Source organism: Bombina bombina, chromosome 1 (assembly GCF_027579735.1).
Source record: "Bombina bombina isolate aBomBom1 chromosome 1, aBomBom1.pri, whole genome shotgun sequence".
Lineage (NCBI taxonomy): Eukaryota > Metazoa > Chordata > Amphibia > Anura > Bombinatoridae > Bombina > Bombina bombina.
Genome location: NC_069499.1, coordinates 1,336,584,851 through 1,336,606,262, shown reverse-complemented (window position 1 = coordinate 1,336,606,262; position 21,412 = coordinate 1,336,584,851). Strand labels below are relative to the sequence as shown.

General features: G+C 38.9%; 1 protein-coding gene across 1 annotated transcript in view; it reads left to right on the top strand.

Moving 5' to 3' along the window:
* VAC14 (VAC14 component of PIKFYVE complex) overlaps positions 1–21,412 on the top strand; it is a 371,973-nt gene that overhangs the window by 162,919 nt on the left and 187,642 nt on the right. Inside the window, exon 10 of the mRNA XM_053702343.1 lies at positions 5,621–5,681. Within this exon, the coding sequence (XP_053558318.1) occupies positions 5,621–5,681 (61 nt within the window). The remainder of the gene's footprint in view (positions 1–5,620; positions 5,682–21,412) is intronic.

Genomic DNA, 21,412 nt, shown 5'->3' with positions numbered 1-21,412 from the left:
AGGTTCTAAATTTTAAAATTATAACTCCAGTCACCACTGCACCTTATAGTTTCTCCTTTCTCGTCTTGTTTCGGTCGAATGACTGGATATGACATGTGAGGGGAGGAGCTATATAGCAGCTCTGCTTGGGTGATCCTCTTGCAACTTCCTGTTGGGAAGGAGAATATATCCCATAAGTAATGGATGACCCGTGGACTGAACACACTACAAGAGAAATAAATTTATCAGGTAAGCATAAATTATGTTTTTTTGTTTTCTTTTTGCCTGTTGTCATGAACTGGTAAAAGAGGTTCTATATAGTTCAGATGTTAAGCTTGTAGTTCCATTTGTAATAAAAATAATGTTTTGAAAAGTAAATTTAATTTGCTATTTACTGAATTAGCTTTACTTTTAATTCAAGCACAATACTTTTACACACACTGTATTTTATATTCCCAATATAAAAAAAATAATTTCAATCTGTAAAGAATACTAATATTTTTTTAAAAAAATCTTTATTTTTTTTTTCAATTTTTCTGAAAATTTTAATTTTTTAACAAAAAGAATGAATAAAATTTGTAGCTTCAACATTTTTGGAAATTTTACATTTTACAGATTCTAGACTCATTGAAGAATATACCAGCACCTGTGTGTTAATAATATATTCACCTCTAATTTATATACAGATCTGCAGATTAGTTGTAGAGATCAAGAGTTGTGTATATTGTTAAATATTAATTTTTTAAAAGTCAGTACAGCAGTTTAGTAGTACTAATAGTTTGAGTAAAACAAGTTTATTCTAGCAGCTGCTAGATTCTTCTCTTAAAGGGACATTTTTTTGTTTCAGTTCAGTAGTAGTAAGTTAAAGTGAATGTCAACTCAACCATACCCGTTTACGCCATATGTTAAATCAAAACAATTTAGGGGGACTTTCATTCATCGTTTTTGCAGGTCTTAAAATTGAAAGCTGAAAAATACCTTATACTAGTGTTTTTTCAATCGCACTTCCTCCACCCGCCATTTAGTTCCTCTTGTTGAGGTTGATTGACATCAAGGATTTCCAATAGTGTTTTCCACCCTGTGGCGTCCAGCCCCTTTTGTTCCAACGTCATGTACTTCTTCTGCGCATGCGTTACATGAGAATTTCCATTTCGGAAGCAATGCACGTTCACGAGACACGCATGCTCTATTGATAGTGTTGTGTAGAGTATACTGTGAGCTCTGCCTGCCGGGGTAACTGTGGCTGGGAATCTTACACAGTAGGCTGCCTGTCATGGGGGATATATAGAAGTGCAGCGTTCACTTGGGTAATAGAGCGGTACTGTAGCCCACCAGGTGGCTTTCATGATTGGCTGGAAATTGCCAATGGTCTTATTGGCTGAGGCTTTTAACGCATGCGCAGATTGTGTATATCGATTTTGAACGCATGCGCATAGTTAAGGCGCATAGTAAGAGCTCCACGGGTGCGCGCTTTCAAGGAAGTGCCGGATGGGAGGAGTTCCATCTCAAACCGGAGCTGCCGGGGTAACTGTGGCTGGGAATCTTACACAGTAGGCTGCCTGTCATGGGGGATATACAGAAGTGCAGCGTTCACTTGGGTAATAGAGCGGTACTGTAGCCCACCAGGTGGCTTTCATGATTGGCTGGAAATTGCCAATGGTCTTATTGGCTGAGGCTTTTAACGCATGCGCAGATTGTGTATATCGATTTTGAACGCATGCGCATAGTTAAGGCGCATAGTAAGAGCTCCACGGGTGCGCGCTTTCAAGGAAGTGCCGGATGGGAGGAGTTCCATCTCAAACCGGAGCTAAGTTATTTTTTAAACTATAATAGAAATGGTTTATTTATTTATTTGAAAAAGTTAGCGGTTTGAATACTGAAGTGCTAAAGTAGTGTTAGGAGGCTTCAGGAGTTGAAAACTTGACATTCACTTTAATTGTTAAAAAAAAAAAAAAAAAGTTCTTCAAGTTATATTACTTGTAAGTTAAATAAGTTCTTCCTACCTTTTGTTGCATTGCTGCTATCGGCTGGTGGTGGACTGGTTTAATTTGCACTTAGTGTCTTTTAAAGGGACATTTTGTTTTCAATACTAAGTTAAAAGTAAAAAGAAAACAATTGCTGCCTGGCTTCCTCACTTTCTCTCTACAAATACACCTACCCTAATTCTGGGGGACTTCAATATCCCTATTGACAACCCATCTGCCCCTGCTGCCTCTAAACCTCTCTAACTCACTAACTCCTTCGGCCTCTCACAATCCACCCTATTCCCTACCAACCGTGATGGACACTCTATTGTTCTGGTATTCTCCTATCTCTGCTCTCTCTCTGATGTTGCCTGTCGACCATTTCCCATCTCTGACCACCATCTGCTCACCTTTAATCCCAATATAGATGCTAAACCTACTTCCCCCCTCTCGCCCCCGCACCAGTAGAAATCTGCACACTGTGGACCCTCCCCAACTATCCAATCTTATTCATATACCCCTCTCCCACACTTCCACGATATCCTGCCCTGACCTTGCTATAACCCACTATAACAATACTCTCTCCGTTGCACTTGACACTCTCGCTCCGCCCCAACTTCGCAAAGCCCCACGTTGTCGGCTCCAGCCCTGGCACTCCCAACAAACATGCTACCTACAAAAATGCTCATGCACTGCTGAACGTGTCTGGAGGAAATCCTGCTCTGAACCTGATTTCCTGCACTATAAGTTCACTCTTTACTCTTACACCTCTGCCCTTCGCTTAGCTAAGCAAACATACTTCTCTTCTCTTATATCCACTCACTCTTCAAACCCTAAAAGACTCTCTTCCATTTCAACTCTCTCCTCTACCCACCTGCACCACCCCCTCATCTGCATTCAGTGCTCAAGACCTTGCTGGCTATTTTTTCAATAAAACACTTGCCATCCGAAGAATCTGCGGAATCTGTTGGCGCTCTACAAATAACTGATAATAATAATAATAATACTGACTGTAGGTTCTGTTGTGAAAACCTGCAGCTGTAGTGAAGCCTTTGATAAATTGAGCCCTAAGTTAAAAAAACAACTTCTCTGTATTTTACAAAGTTATATTACTTGTAAGTTGAAAAAGTTCTTGTGAGAACCTGCAGTTGTAGCGATGCAAAGCTGTTGATAAATAAAAAAAAGTAAAAAAAAAAATCTATGTTTTTTACGGTTATATTATTTGTAAGTTGAAAAAGTTCCTCTTACCTGTTGTTGCATTGCTGCTAGCCGCTGCTGGTGGACTGGTTTAATTTGACTTAGTGTCTCTTAAAGGGACATTTTTGTTTTCAGCACTAATTTAAGCTAATGGCTAAACAAAAACAAGTTTATTACTTACCTTTAAGTAAATTTATGTATAAATAAAAGAATAAGCTTAAAAAATACATAGAATGACAAAACTAGAGCTAATATAGCTGATTACAGATTAGAAATGGCAAAAATCTGCACTGTAGCTCAAAACATAAAGTTTACTTAAAATAAATGCGACCATGAACAAACATTAACTAAAACAAACATTTTATTTTTTACTAAAACAAAATTTCAGAAGAAACGACAATTTCCTCCTTGCACATCTCTCATACATACATACGCACACACATATACATACATATATATATATTTATATATATATACACATATATACACACATAGATATATATATATATATATATATATATATATATATATATATATACAATATTTTATTGTCTTTTCATGTGACAACACTGAAGAAATTACACTTTGCTACAATGTAAAGTAGTGAGTGTACAGCCTGCATAACAGTGTAAATTATTTTCTGTCCCCTCAAAATAACTCAACACACAGCCATTAATGTCTAAATCATTGGCAACAAAAGTGAGTACACCCCTAAGTGGAAATGTCCAAATTGGGCCCAATTAGCCATTTTCCCTCCCTGGTGTCATGTGACTCGTTGGTGTTACAAGGCCCCAAGTGTGAATGAGGAGCAGGTGTGTTAAATTTGGTGTTATCGCTCTCATACTCTCTCATACTGGTCACTGGAAGACCAACATGGCAGCTCATGGCAAAGAACTCTCTGAGGATCTGAAAAAAAGAATTATTGCTCTACATAAAGAAGGCCTAGGCTATAAGAAGATTGCCAAGACCCTGAAACTGAGCTGCAGCACGGTGTGCAAGACCATTCAGCGGTTTTACAGGACAGGTTCCACTCAGAACAGGCCTCGCCATGGTCGACCAAAGAAGTTGAGTGCACATGCTCAGCGTCATATCCAGAGTTTGTCTTTGGGAAATAAACGTATGAGTGCTGCCAGTATTGCTGCAGAGGTTGAAGGGGCGGGGGGTCAGCCTGTCAGTGCTCAGACCATACGCCGCACACTGAAGGAAGCCTCTTCTAAAGATGATGCACAAGAAATCCTGCAAACAGTTTGCTAAGGACATGGATTACTGGAACCATGTTCTGTGGTACGATGAGATCAAGATAGACTTATTTAGCTTAGATGGTGTCAAGCGTGTGTGGCGGCAACCAGGTGAGGAGTACAAAGAAAAGTGTGTCTTGCCTACAGTCAAGTATGGTGGTGGTAGTGTCATGGTTTGGGCCTGCATGAGTGCTGCTGGCACTGGGAAGCTACAGTTCATTGAGGGAACCATGAATGCCAACATGTACTGTGACATACTGAAGTAGAGCATGATCCCCCTCCCTTCAGAGACTGGGCCGCAGGGCAACGACCCCAAACACACCTCCAAGACGACCACTGCCTTGCTAAAAGAAGCTGAGGGTAAAGGTGATGGACTGGCCAAGCATGTCTCCTGACCTAAACCCTATTGAGCATCTGTGGGGCATCCTCAAACGGAAGGTGGGGGAGCGCAAGGTCTCTAACATCCACCAGCTCTGTGATGTTGTCATGGTGGAGCAGAAGAGGACTCTAGTGGCAACCTGTGAAGCTCTGGTGAACTCCATGCCCAAGAGGGTTACGGCAGTGCTGGAAAATAATGGTGGCCACACAAAATATTGACACTTTGGACCCAATTTGGACATTTCCACTTAGGGTTGTACTAACTTTTGTTGCCAACAGTTTAATGGCTGTGTGTTGAGTTATTTTGAGGGAACAGCAAATTTACACTGTTATACAGGCTGTACACTCACTAATTTACATTGCAGCAATTTATTTAGTGTTGTCACATGAAAAGATATAATAAAATATTTACAAAAATGTGAGGGGTGTACTCACTTTTGTGAGATACTGTATATATACAAACATACATATACATTTGAGGTTTGCAATGAACACAATACTCCTACATATCAGAAACTAATTCTATATTCTAGTACTGTGTTGCCTGTAATGCTACAGATATTCCCTAAAAGTGTAACATTCCTTATAAGTCATGTAATCTACAACATCAAAAACATCACATGGTTTTGCATAAAAGAAAGCAGTAGCATTGTTGATATTTGCAAAACAAAACTCATTAAACTATAATTATTTAGATATTATTATATTATTGTACAATTATGGGGATTTTTTAATCACTCCGCTTTTCCGGTAAATACTTAATTAGTAGTGTCACATTTTCTAGTAACCTGTGGGGCTTTGTTGATTATGTGTTTCTAAATTGTGTTTCAGCTTCATCTAACTCTGATTTTCTCCTCTCTTCAGGGACGTTGGATAATGCCTCTGATTCCAGCCTTGATAACATCAATATCTTTACTCCCAGTAGGTGAGTACAGATCATTACACTTTATCGTCACATTATATGGATATAGGGGATAGATGCTTGTGGTGTTTTATAGGCAGAGTTAATGCTGTGAATCCCTTACTTTGTTATATGCGCTGTTCTGAAACATTTATACCAGTTCTTTGGGGTTGTAACCTGATAACAAATGATTAGAGCCTCTTTTCAGGAGGCAGGAGGAAGATAAAGCTGTGTTTTGGGGTCTTTTTACACTAAAGTACCTCTTATTTATTTTAACCCACACTACCTCAATATACAAACAATATTGATTAGGTGGCTTTATGAATGCCAGGATTGCAGTTTGGAAAAAATGTCTTTCAATGCTTTCAGTACAGTATTAGTAGCTTGTCACTATTCCCAATGGCGCGTCTATGTGTATGTATACTGTGTGTATATATGTGTGTGTGTGTATATGTATGTACAGTATATATATATATATATATATATATATATACTGTATATATAGTGAAAATATATATATATATATATATATATATACACCCATTAATATAGAAAGAAAAGTTAGAAACATAAAGAATGCCCTAGCCAGCACTCTCCATAACGTAACACAGTTATAAATTAAGGATGAAGCGCATCAAGATGATCAGAACCAGCACACGTCAAAAACAGGCATAGATGAAAAAATATACATTTATTAAATGAATCACGTCTACAAAAAATAGAGATAATAATACATATATAATACCCTTAAATATATACTCAAATATACCAAAGGCCATGGTAAACAAGAGAACTGTAAGTCATACACTCTAATGCATATGCAAACACGATTTATACAAATAAGGACAGAATGCCCCATACAATCATATCATCTCCTAGCATATATGCAGTAATATAAAGATGGAACTTTAATAGTTGCTGTTGTTGTTAGTATACACAGTCAAATATATATAGACTGCATGAAATGTTAGTGCCTGTAGCAGAAGAAAAGCAATCCCAAGCATTAGTGAAAACTTTTTTCAGAAAAGCAGCATATCAGGGGTTAAGCCATAAAACAAGTCATAGGGAACAGTTCAATGTGTTAGTAAAGCATCTTCCTCTAATATAGCATTCAGGAATGTAGCCTTATATACAACCTAGAGACATAGGCATATGTTAATTGCATCCAGCTAGGGTTAGCTTTAATATAGTGATGGTTAATAAGCCGGTCAGTTGCACATCTCAATTTCAATCAGCACCATAACAAAGAGAGGTATGTTGTGGGAGAAAGGCAGTTGCAGTTCATAGCGGTATTAACAAATCCACAGGGACCCCCTCTAAATTCTCACCACCTCCACGGATCTTGTCACCTCCGATGTGCCGTATATGTATTTTGCTGTTACACTTCCTGCTGATGCTCCGCTATTGGTTGCATATCCATGATGAGTGCTTTGCCAAAGGTATTTAGACAAACTTTAACATACTCGGGTGGCCCCGATGAGTCATGAGTTACACAAGACACGTTTTTCGCTGCCAGGGAAATTCCCCCTGTGCACCCTGGGATATAGATGTATTCCTTTCCTAAGATATGAGGAGTCCACAAAGTCATCAATTACTAGTGGGAATATCACTCCTGACCAGCAGGAGGAGGCAAAGAGCACCACAGCAAAGCTGTTAAGTGTCACTCCCCTACCCATAATCCCCAGTGATTCTCTTTGCCTCTGTCAATGGAGGAGGTGAGGTTTTGGTGTCTGAAGAAATTAATTCCTTTTCTTCTATAAAGGTAAACGAGTCCACGGATTCATCCTTTACTTGTGGGATATTATCCTTCCCTACAGGAAGTGGCAAAGAGCACCACAGCAGAGCTATCTATATAGCTCCTCCCTTAGCTCCACCCCCCAGTCATTCTCTTTGCCTACTCTAAGTACTAGGAAGGGTAAAGTGAAAGAGGTGATAAAATATTAGTTTTTAATTCTTCAATCTATCTTGGAAAGTTCTGTTTTTAGTTGCTATCTCTTCGGCTCGAAGAGTTTCTGAACTATCTGCATTGCAATGCGACTCGCCTTATCTTGTTTTCCATGCTGATAAGGTGGTTTTGCGTACCAAACCTGGATTCCTTCCTAAGGTTGTTACTAATAGGAATATCAATCAGGAAATTGTTGTTCCTTCTCTGTGTCCTAATCCTTCCTCTAAGAAGGAGCGTCTGTTGCACAACTTGGACGTGGTTCGTGCTTTGAAGTTTTACTTGCAAGCGACCAAAGATTTCCATCAAATATCTTCTTTGTTTGTTGTCTATTCTGGAAAATGTAGAGGTCAAAAAGTTACGGCTACCTCTCTTGCCTTTTGGCTGAAAAGCATCATCCGTTTGGCATACGAGACTGCTGGACAGCAGCCTCCTGAAAGAATTACAGCTCACTCTACTAGATCGGTGGCTTCCACATGGGCTTTTAAAAATGATGCTTCTGTTGAACAGATTTGTAAGGCTGCGACTTGGTCTTCGCTTCATACCTTTTCCAAATTTTCCAAATTTGATACCTTTGCTTCTTCGGAGGCTATTTTTGGGAGAAAAGTTCTTCAAGCAGTGGTGCCTTCTGTTTAACCATCTGTCTTGTCCCTCCCGTTCATCCGTGTCCTGTAGCTTTGGTATTGTATTCCACAAGTAAAGGATGAATCCGTGGACTCGTCTTACCTTTATAGAAGAAAACTAAATTTATGCTTACCTGATAAATTGATTTCTTCTATGGTAAGACGAGTCCACGGCCCGCCCTGTCATTTTAAGACAGACTGTATTTTTTGATTTAAACTCAGTCACCTCTGCACCTTGTAGTTTCTCCTTTTTCTTCTTGTACCTTCGGTCGAATGACTGGGGGGTGGAGCTAAGGGAGGAGCTATATAGACAGCTCTGCTGTGGTGCTCTTTGCCACTTCCTGTAGGGAAGGATAATATTCCACAAGTAAAGGATGAATTCGTGGACTCGTCTTACCATAGAAGAAATCAATTTATCAGGTAAGCATAAATTTAGTTTTTTGGGTACTTTTCCTTGCAAGCAAGGATTTGGGTTTAGCTTATTCCACGTTAATCTCTGCAGTAGAGTAGTGGTTGCTTTTAAGCAGTTAGGAAGTAGTGAGGTGGTTCTTGCTCTGTTTCCTAGAAAGCCAGAGTACGTTTACTCTGTTCTTTCTTTTTTCTACAGATCTCTGTAACGAGTATGTGTCTTTTCACGCCTTGTGAGCTGTCTTCCTGCCAGACAGCTAGTTTGCAGGTAAGTGCTTTCTTGTCTTCTAGGTACTGGAGACAGTGCGCTTCAAGAAAAAATAGCTACAATTTCTTGGGATAGGATATTTCCTGGCAGGGTGCAGACACTGGATTATGTGATAGGAGACTAAAGGGTTAATGAACGTTTTTAACCTTTATTTTCCTATTGCTCATTGTTTGGGGTATTTTTTTGTGGAGACACACTCCTGCTAGGATTATCGGTTATTGTTTCTTTTGCATTTTAATGATTATGCCTTTATTATCCCCTTATAAGATGCCGGGTTTGGGTGTTTAGACCGTTAAAGCTGTTTAGAGGCAACTGATACTAGCTGTGGCGGTCTTTGCTGTATGCGTGCTTTCTTTACTAGCTGCGCAACGGTGCAGGCTGGATACCACGTGACCCCCTCTTTTAGTGATAAGCAGAGCGGCGTCTTTTCAGTCTCAGTTTTAGTTTCCCTTGGCAGCAGGAGCTCTGTGACGTCTTTGTTAATACTCGGACTGGTAATCCGGAGGTCAGGAGAGATACCTCAGTCAAGGCTGAGGTGTAGAGGTCTCTACTTGTTTCGTTAATTTAGCGCATTTAACGCCCTGAAATTCTAGAAGACAATTGGGTTTGTTTTTGGTAAAACTTTGTATAGGTCTCTACTAGCTTGAATTTTTTAGCAGTTATTTTGCTCTGAAACGTTTAAGAATTTGGGTTTTTTATTCTTAAAGCGACAGTATTACAATTTCATAATAAAAAGGAAAAGTTTTTTTTTTTTTTTTTCCTTCATTGTTTATTTTGCAAAATCTCTGAGATATGGACATGGAGGAAGACTCTGTGTTTCTTGCTAAATGCTTGTTATGCTTTGAGGCACAAATTGAGTTGCCCATGCAATTCTGTTCTGCATGCTTATTCACAACCCTTGAGAATAAAAGTAGATTGTTGCCCTCTGAGCCTAATGTCTCCTAGGATGATGCTGTTCAGGCAATGGCACAGCTTTCTCCTCAAACGTCCCAAGCTTCTATGGCATCACATGCAGTGCTCTGCGGTTCCTCTCAGCCTTCTAGAGGCATATATTTACCTGCAGAAATTGCTGCACATGTGTCTTCTCTCATGGACAAAAAGCTGGAGGCTTATTTGAAGAAGATGTATGTTCATCAAGGTCTTCAACGGCAACCTGCAGTTTGTATTGCCACTGTGTCAAGTGCGGCATCTTATTGGTGCAACGTCTTGTCTGAATCAACTTTGGTAGAGACTCCTTTGGAGGAGATCCAAGTCAGGATTAAGGCTCTCAGGCTAGCCAATTCCTTTATATCTGATGCTACCATGCAAGTCTTAGACTGGGAGGCAAGATATCTGGCTTCACTGTCCTAGCCCGCAGGGCATTGTTACTAAAGTCTTGGTCAGCTGATGTTACCTCTTAAGTCCAAGCTTCTGCTGCTTCCTTACAAGGGTAAGACCTTGTTTGGACCGGGTCTGGCAGAAATTATTTCTGACATTACGGGTGGAAAAGGTTTTTTTCTACCTCAAGATAAGAACAGACCTAAAGGACGTCAAAGTAATTTTCGTTCCTTTCGTAACTTCAAAGGAAAGTTTTTCTCTTCAAAGCAGGAACAGTCCAAGTCTTCTTGGAAGCCCAATCAGTTTTGGAACAAGGGGAAACAATCAAAAAACCAGGATCGGATCAAGTAGGGGCAAACTTTCTCTATGTTATCAATCATGGATGCGAGATGTCCCAGATCCCTGGGCTGTGGACATAGTATCTCAGGGTTACAAGATAGAATTTAAATATTTCCTTCCCAGGGGCAGATTCCTCCTCTCAAGATTATCTGCAGACCAGATAAAGAGAGAGGTATTCTTGAAATGTGTTCAGGACCTTTCCTTACTGGGAGTGATAGTTCCAGTTCCAGTAAGGGAACAGGGCCTATGATTCTATTCAAATATGTTCGTGGTTCCCAAAAAAGAGGGAACTTTTCGACCTATTTTCGACCTAAAGTGTCTAAACAAGTTTCTCAGGGTACCGTCCTTCAAAATGGAAACCATTTGTTCCATTCTTCCTTTGGTCCAGAAGGGTCAGTTCATGACAACCATAGACCTGAAGGATGCGTAGCTTCATGTTCCCATCCACAGGGATCATCACAAGTTCCTGATATTTGCCTTTCTGGACAAACACTTTCAGTTTGTGGCTCTTCCATTTGGCCTTGCCACAGCTCCCATAATTTTCTCAAAGGTTCTGGGGACTCACTTGGCAGTTGTCAGGTCTCGGGGAATTGCAGTGGCGCCCTACCTGGACGACATATTGGTTTAGAATTAATCTTTTTTTTAACAAGCAAACTCTCATACAGAGATCTTGTTGTCTTTTCTACGTTCCGACGGATGGAAAGTGAATCTGGATAAGAGTTCCTTTGTTCTAGCTACAAGGGTAGTTTTCTTAGGGACCATAATAGATTCCCTATCTATGAAAATATTTCTGACAGAGGTCAGAAAATCCAAAATTCTTTCCTCTCTCTGCAGTCTATTGTTCGGCCATCAGTGACTCATTGTATGCAGTTAATTGGTCTGATGGTCGCTTCCATGGACATCATTGCCTTTGCTTGATTCCATTTGAGAGTTCTGCAGTTATACATGCTCAGACAATGGAACAGGGACCATGTGGATCTGTCTCAGAGGATAGATCTAGATCAGTCGACAAGAGACTCTCTTCCGTGGTGGCTTTCTCAGGAGCATCTGTCTCAGGGCACATGTTTCCGGAGACCTTCCTGGGTGATTGTGACCACGGACGCCAGCCTGCTGGGTTGGGGAGCAGTCATGGACTCGTTAAAGGCACAGGGACTATGGACTCGGGAGGAGTCTGCTCTCCCCATAAACATCTTGTAGTTGAGAGCAATTTACAATGCTTTGATGGCTTGGCCTCAGTTGTCCTTTGCCCAGTTTATCAGGTTCCAGTCGGACAACATCACCTCAGTGGCTTACATCAACCACCAGGGAGGAACTCGGAGTTCCTTAGCCATGACAGAGGTTGCTCGAATTGTTCAGTGGGCGGAAGCTCACCATTGTGGTCTTTCTGCCATCTACATTCCAGGAGTGGACAACTGGGAAGCGGATTTCCTGAGCAGGCAGACATTTCATCCTGGGGAGTGGGCTCTCCATCCGGAGGTGTTCTACAGGTTAACCCTCAAATCCATTCCTTCATCCAAATCTCGTTTCTCTGAAGTTGACTGCTTGGAGATTATACGCTTAGTTCTGTCTAAGTGTGGTTTTTCTGAGTCGGTCATTGATACCATGATCCAGGCTCACAAGCCTGTTACTAGAAATATTTACTTTAAGGTATGGCGTAAATACCTTTACTGGTGTGAATCCAAGGGCTACTCCTGGAGTAGGGTTAGGATTCCTAGGATTTTGTCCTTTCTACATGAAGGTCTGGAGAAAGGATTATCAGTCAGTTCTCTGAAGGGTCAGATTTCTGCATTATCTATTCTGTTACACAAGTGTCTGGTGGATGTACCAGACGTGCAATCTTTTTGTCAGGCCCTGGTCAGAATCAGAGTTGATAAAAGTAAGTTCAGATTGAGCGCCAATAGTATACCTCAAGCTAGTATACGGAGAACTCCTAGCTGGTCTCAATGTTAATAGATCAAATGGTATATTGTATACAGCGCCAAAGGCAGAGGTATTGAGATAGTAGAACGTAAAACACTCTTAGATAAAAAGATAATAAAAACTCTAATTTATTACATACATATAGATTAAAATATAGAGTGGTAAAATATACCAAAATAACAATACAACAAAATAATATATGAAATGAAAAAAATCTTAGTCAATGAATATGAGTTCCAGATCATGAATGATACATAAATAAATGAATAATGGTAAGTAACCAAACAGGAATGAGGAATGTTATCCCATGTGAAGTGCATAAAAGTCCAACATAAGAATCCAAAGTGAAATAGTGTCAATAAATCTTCAAAATTGTGTTGATTTCAAATGATAATCCAAAAGGTAAAAATGATGTGTAAATAAAAATGACAAAAATGTAGTGGATGGTGAAAAAACAAAAAACAAAAACAAAATAGTGTGCACAAAAATATATATTTTTTATCTTTTTATCTAAGAGTGTTTTACGTTCTACTATCTCAATAACTCTGCCTTTGGCGCTGTATACAATATACCACCTGGTCAGAATCAGGCCTGTTTAAATCTGTTGCTCCTCCTTGGAGCCTTAATCTTGTTCTTAAAGTTTTGCAGCAGGCTCCGTTTGAGCCACTGCATTCCATAGACATTAAAGGGACACAAAACCCAAAATGTTTCTTTCATGATCCAGCTAGAGAATACAATTTTAAACATCATTCCAATTTACTTCTATTATCTTATTTGCGTCATTCCTTAGATATCCTTTGTTAAAGAAATAGCAATATACATATGTGAGCCAATCACACGAGGCATCTATGTGCAGCACCCAATCAGCAACTACTGAGCATATCTAGATATGCTTTTGAGCAAAGAATATCAAGAGAATTAAGAAAATTAGATAAAAGTAGTAAATTAGAAAGTTGTTTAAAATGGCATGCTCTTTCTAAATCACGAAAGACAAAATGTGGGTTTTATGTCCCTTTAAGTTGTTATCCTGGAAGGTTTTGTTTCTTGTTGCTATCTCTTCTGCTCAGCAAGTCTTGGAACTCTCGACTTTGCAGTGTGATTCGCCTTACCTTATCTTTCATGCTGATAAGGCGGTTCTTCGTACTAAATTGGGTTTTCTTCCTAAAGTGGTTTCGGATAGAAATATTAATAAGGAAATTGTTGTTCCTTCTCTCTGTCGAAATCCTTCTTCTCTTAAGGAACGTTTGTTGCACAACTTGGATGTTGTGCGTGCTCTAAAATTCTACCTACAGGCGACTAAGGATTTTCGCCAGTCTTCTGCCCTGTTTGTTTGTTTCTCAGGAAAGCGTTAGGGTCAGAAGGCTACTTCCACTTCTCTTTCCCTCTGGTTGAGAAGTATGATTCGTTTTGCTTATGAGACTGCTGGGCAGGAGCCTCCTGAGTGAATTACAGCTCATTCCACTAGGGCTGTTTCCTCTTCTTGGGCTTTCAAAAATGAACCTTCTGTGGAACAGATTTGCAAGGCTGCAACTTGGTCCTCTCTGCATACTTTTTCCAAATTTGATAAAGGTTCTTCAAGCGGTGGTGCCTTCTGTTTAGGTCTGCCTGTCTTGTTCTCCCTCCCTTGTCATCTGTGTACTCTAGCTTGGGTATTGGTTCCCACTAGTAATTGATGACATTGTGGACTCTCCATATCTTAGGAAAGAAAACAAAATTTATACTCACCTGATAAATTTATTTATTTCCGGATATGGAGAGTCCACGGCCCCACTCTTAATTTAAGACAGTTGTTTTTGACTAAACCTCAGACACCTCTACACCTTTGTGTTTATTCCTTTTTCCATTTCCCTTCTGTCGAATGACTGAGGATTATGGGTAGGGGAGTGACACTTAACATCTTTGCTGTGGTGCTCTTTGTCGCTTCCTGCTGGCCAGGAGTGATATTCCCACTAGTAATTGATGACGTTGTGGACTCTCCATATCTGGAAATAAATACATTTATCAGGTAAGCATAAATTTAGTTTTTTAGTTATTTGTTCTCTTTTTCACATTAAATAAGTTTGGGTTTTTCTTAGAGCTGATGTGGTCGCTTTCATTTTTTGAATATATATATATATATATATTATATAATATGCACGTACACATACAAAGATATATAGTGAAAGACAATGGAATCCAGCCTCTTATCAAAAATTATCAAACTTCTTTATTGCTTCCACATCATGGGAAAACAGACGTTTCAAGCCCTATGTTGACATGACATGACTAAGAGCCAAACATAGGGCTTGAAACGTTGTCTTTTTTTCCCATGATGTATAATTATTTTTGATAAGAGTTTGGATTCCGTTTTCTTTCATTGTGTATTCTGGGATTGGCAGTTCCTGATTAATCCGTGCCCCAGGTGGATGGGTGCTGTCTCCATTGATAGCATTTGAATATAAAGAGAGATAGAGAGAGACATTAGACACATGGTGAATGGGTAGAGGAAGTAGCTTTGCAGGATAGTGACCTTAGGAATGTTCTCTGATTGGGCAGCAGTAGCTGACAAGAGCTCTGAATCATCGTGATCTGTTCTTGTTTCGCGTTACATATATTTTTTCTTTAGATTGGTTTGCTTGGTATTTTGAGGATTCGGGTGTCTGTTTTTAGCTTACAATGAATGCGAAGAAGTAGCATTATAAAAAATAAAATGTTTATTCTCCTAGCCTTTCAATGTGTTCAGTGTAACCTTATTAGTACGACATAACTCTTATCCTGAACAATCACAACAAAAACTCAATTTATCGGTTATACATTTTGTTAGCCTGTGTGCACAATGCATAAGCATTTTTGACAATTAAGAGCAATATGAGCACTTCTGCTTAGTGCCTATGGAACAGGCAAGAAAGCATCTAAATTGGCCATACAGTCCTCTGCCTCAAACTAATAAAACGTTTATGTAGTAAGGAGAGGTAAATAAGCAACCATTGGGGTGCTACTCTAATCAAAATGACAGAATTCTAAGACATCTGTGAGCTCCATTGATTAAAATACCAATAAGTTCACTGTTTAATGCCCCTTTAAAGGGATATTCAAGTTCCAAAAATACAGAAACAAAAGATAATGCCTGCCTGTTGTGATCTTTAAATTGACCTTTTACTTCACAAATACATTGGGGTCCAAGGAAAAAAACTGTTAAACTATTGGTCCATGTTTGTCCCAGGACTCTACTGCTCACTGACTGACAGGTACAACTACTGCAGTTCATTTATTCAGTAAAAAGAAATGTTTTATTTTTGTTTGTTTTTTTAATAAAATGCCCTTTTAAATTATCTGCAGGAATAGATCCAATGGCAAGCAAAGGTCTTCACCTGAGAGAAATACTGTGTTTGTGTGTTTTTTATTATTATTATTATTATTATTATTATTTTTATTGAGAAACATAAAATATCCATACAGAGTAAATGTATACTACCAAGAGCATAAGCTTGACAAAGTACAGTAAATTTTGTACTTAAGGTATTGAGTAATGAATTACACTGATTTCATCACAAGCATGGAGTATCACAGTCTCTTGTTTTTTCTTTATAACAACACACAAATAACTAAAACAGTAAAAAGAAAACTAAAGCAAACAAAAAATCTGCACCTTGAGGTTAATAATGGTTAGAAACTAAAGTAGAAAATATGCCCTCCTGAGGAATAAAATTAAGATGTTTATAAATATTTAACTATAGAGGGGGTAATAATGATGTAGTATATAACCTAAGAACGCTCACTGTTTTATGTGCCAGTGTATATGAACGGGGCAGGCTCCTATTGACTATGATAAAAAGTTAAATGGAATAAGATCAGATCCTAGCTGGACTGACTTCTGGTTGAAGATATATTGGTTCCCATTCCATACTGTCTGGTTTAGGAATGTCTAAACATTGTTAATTTAGTAAAGTGGTGAGTGAAATAACTAAACAGCTTGCTTGATTATTAACATCTAAGATCTAGACCTTCCAGGATCATACATTTTTCAGACAAAATCAGGTGTGGACAGCTCCCTCTGCAAACAACTCTTCTGAAAGGAGTAGACGATACAAGCCAAATTTAATAATCAATGACATATATATTATGGATGCTGTTCCAGAATTAAAAAAGCTAGACATTGGTCACTAATTTGTGCTGCATCTCAGTGCCATGTCACCTAGTTAGACATTAAAACATATAATCCCTAGGCTAAGAGAATATGATGGTGCAGAGCAACTAGAATCTTAACATGCTCATTGAATTACGGTGTACTCTACCACTGTGACAATTAGTTAACAGCAATGATATCGGGAATTGGGCAAGGTCAGTTTATAGTAGCAATCAACTGGGATACATTTAGAAGAAGTTGCTGTTAGCTCACATTACTGAACCAGAGGAGATAAACCCTCATTTTGTAATTTAATTTTGAGATGCAGTACTGCAATACACCACTAGCGGTCCTCAGAGTCAATGATCAGTCAGTTTTGCAAGGACAGGAATGCAAAAAGCCGATCCTGTGCTCTTTAATATTACATTTACATAGTTTGAGAAAGCTGCCCACTCAATCATAGTAGTAATATGTAAGTGACAATTGTCTCCCAATGTTGCAGCAGGGATAAGAATTAGCTCATTCATTATGCCTCAGATACCAAGTAAATTATAGAAAAGTAGCATGCAGCAATGATGAAGTATTAGCATAGGATTCCAACTACGATGAGTTACGCTATTCCAGTATATACTTATACACCATAGGCATAGAAACCTGTAACAGCTGCAATAAATTATATACGTTATTCACGACTCACCTACAGCGAGTAGAGTCAACTAAAAAAATAAGATTTAAAAAAAACGAACAAAAAAACCATTGTGTGTAAACCACAAAGGTGTTAACATGTGTGAACATAAAACAATGAAGCAGATATATTATATTCCACATTCCTTAAAGGGACATAATACGCATATGCTAAATCACTTGAAACTGATGCAGTATAACTGTAAAAAGCTGACAGGAAAATATCACCTGAGCATCTCTATGTAAAAAAAGATGATATTTTACCTGACAATGTCCTCAGCTCAGCAGAGTAAGTTCTGTGTAAAAAAAATATACTTCAGCTGCTGCCCAGCTGCAGGTAAAAAAAAATATGAAGAAATGATCTGCAGCCAATTGGCATCAACAGTGCTGAGGTCATGAACTCTTTTACTGTGATCTTATGAGATTTGACTTAACTCTCATGTGATTTCATAGTAAACTTCCTTAAACTGAATAGGGAAATAATATGAGTGTGCACGAAAGCTCACTCCCTTAGCTGTCCAGGTACAGACATACTGATTTGCTGCTTAAAGTCCTTTGCAATGGGGTTTGAATACTTAGGACATTTTGAGGTAAAATATCTTTCTTTTTTACATAGAGATGTTCAGGTGATATTTTCTATTCAGCTTTTTACAGCTATGCTGCATCACTTTCAAGTGTTTCAACATTTGGGTACCATGTCCCTTTAATTCTTTGAGTGCTAATGATGGCTCTAAGCCTTTACAGAGTTTCCCACTCTGGTGCTAATGACGGCTCAGAGCCGTCACTAGCACTCTCCCACCTTGAGGGAGATCTGGGGGCTCCCACCCGCTCCTACCCCGGCGATCTCGCCTGTAGAGTGACAGGCATCGCCGGGGCATCACGTTTTGTGCGGTGACGTCACTGCACAACTTTATTAACAATTTGTCAACAAAAAGTATAGGGAAAGGGGGCATGCTGCTTAGAAGCCTGTATTTCAGGTATCTAAGCATCTACAGACCCCCAAGACCCACCATTGGAAAGGTAATCGCCTAACCTTTCAAATGGTGTAAGTCTAGGGGATCTGGAAAAAATAAAAAAAAAGTTAAAACATTTTTTTCCCCCACAAAATAAAAAAAATAAATTAAATCAGCTTAGCACCCAGGTGGGAAAGTGCTTAGCACTCAAAGGGTTAAATTAGAACCTTATGATAATAAGAAATTAAATGCTGACTTCACCTTTAGCTAAGTGGTAGCTGAATGTGTACCTAATGGTATAAAATAGAAATAAACGTAACGTATAAACAGTGGTATCGCATATTTTTGCAATCATCATAGTTATAACAAATGTAGAAGCATATACACTGATAAAGATTATTGTGTCAACAGGAGAGGTAAAATAAAATGAGGTTACCAGTTCTTCATCCTAAATTATTTATTATATTAAGAAAGTTGGCTTATGTGAACAGAAATGTATTTCAAGATTTTTATGCAGCAATTAAGTGCCCGTGTTTGTTTCTGTAAAAGAGGGAAGAGGCTGCAAACGCAAGCTACAGAATAGGGATAAGAAGACAAGAACTTTGAATAAGAATGTAAAGGGTCATATATATTGTGCTGGGAATGGAAGAAACCGCCAAAAAGCCAAGTGGCTATACCAATATTAAATGACTCCTCGGTAGCCAAGAGATATGATAGGTCTTGATCCAGAAGTATTCCCGGGCACTTAGATTGCCAAGGGTGGTAGGATGGCGAAAAATTGTGGGCAATCACAGTATAAAAAGCAAAAGATTAGCATGGGGGGGCATGTCTAGGCGGCGGCCATAACTGGTTGCAATTTCAGGAGCTCCTGATAAGATTTGGATAAACCGCCGATTATCTTCAACACATCAAGTCATTTCTACATATAACCTCCATTAGCACCTGCCGCATATTCTGAGGATCTTAAAGCATCTTTGATTAATGTATTCATGAATGCAGGCTCCTGAACTGGACAGCTGAGGCCTAAGAAGGCGGACACAAATCGTCTCTTAGCACCACCCCTCCCTCCTTCTGGATCAACAGTTCTGGGAGCTAAAATAAAGCTAAATAAAGCAAAAAATGCTATATTTGCTGACCCAAGACCAGATACTACTGTTAAATTCTAACAATTTAATCACCCCAAGGTCGGATTGCAGATCCTTTGCTAGTGATCAGGTTAGAGATGGGCTGTCTTTGCATCAGAGAGCCTGCAAACACCACCCGCTATGCCAAGCATTCCACAAACTGAAAGCAAAGCAGTGGATGTCAACCAACACCACATCATCAAGAAGGAAAGTGCTATGGAAAGTCAAAACAGTGTTTACCCCACTGAGAGATCCGCAACAACCGGGCTTAACATGTCGAGAGTGCACTTGTGTGCCGCTGGACAGATCATCTTTAGCACAGTGTTGGATTGTTTGTTCTCAACGCATGGCTACATCGCAATGTTCGTTTTACCTTCATTAGACGCAGTAGGTATAGGATAGATGTTGACTTGCCTCAGTGATCCTATGATAACTCATAGCGATGAGAGACTTCTCCATGTGAACGCTGGACTTCTCTTTTAAAGGATAGTCTTCTGAGCCTGACATGTTACCGTAGTAGGACTCTACCAAGATATGCTATATGATGCTCTACTAGCATAATGTGAGATAATCTGTTGTTTGATGTTTATATACTGCTGGTTAATAAGTGAGATAAAGAGAGTAACTGTTTTATGTATATACTATTAGCTGGATAGTGCAAATGTTAACATTTATACTGGTATTTGTGTGAAGGACCTTTATTTTTGTAATGCACTGTTCTCCCTTGCTCCACTAGCTAGGATAATTTGTCAGATAGCTTACTATGCCAAACACATTTCTTGTAGCTATATCCTGTTGTTCATACCTTTTTAAATATGATAGCTACTGTTGCCTTATGCTTTTAGATCTAGTTATATGAGAAGTTTGTGCCATCCTAAGTTTCCTTGCCTCTAAATTCTAAGCTACACCATTACTTATTTCCATTTTGTCATATATGAGTGGGTGCCTAATATATTAACCGTATTTGTTCCATGTTTCAGAGCAGTGGGATAGAGTCTTAAAAAAGTAAATACTTCAAAATGTATGATATGTTACACGCCTGTATTGAGTCTTAAGATTAAGTACCTGATTACTTATTTCCTGTTCACTATCTGCCTTCAGGTTTCTTATAACAATTTATTAAGTGCAGTATGTCTTTATTCAGTAGATGCTCTTATATTCTCACCCCTGATACACTGTGCATTATACCACTATATAATGGACTGAACATCTTAATAGGTTTACTGCGCTAACATTTTAACTTCCACTTGGTCCCCCAGTTTCGCTCTTTCAGTGGCCGAGACGTAGTGAAATCTGTATCTGTTATTATATCCTCCCCAAATTGATACTTAAGGTATCCTACTAGACAGCAAGTATAAGATAAAGAAGAATTAATGCAAAATATTGCACTGACACAGGACCTCCCTGAGATAACCCTCTGGGTGTATATATACATAGTTTCTTTTTGGCCATACAAAAGAGCTTTAAAGAGGAGATAATGATAATACAATTTACCTCCATATGCACCATGCCAATTGCTCCTCACATCTTCAGAGAAACAGCTTAATGACTGATTAGATAGTGTTTGGAAGGGAACATATATCTCCAGCCTCTGTCACACACTACAGATATTAAGGTAACACATTAGTATGTTTTTACGATCTAATTGCACATTGATTATTGGTTCATCGGTCACAAACTCTTCACCTATTCCTGTGCTGGCTGATGTTATATACTTCTCCATATTGCCGCTTTAAAAAGGGACACATATGAAAAATACGTATGTCAGGGCGGTTTTAAGGGCTGCTTGATATGCTTTGTATAAGACATGTATTTTTCATATGTGCCACTTTTTGAAAGCGGCAATATGGTCACCCTACCCATATATATATATTTCAGCTACACGTTAGTACATGAGTACACTGTTGTTATCTAGTAGTTCTTGGTGCCTAAGTTAATAGTTTAGTTACTCTATACATTTATATAATTTACTAAACACAGCCCTCATTAAATATTCCTTAGTCAGTAGGCCTTGTGCTTATGGTTGCTCCTCATTTTAATTGGGGGAGGTTATCTCAAAGCTCCTGCTACGT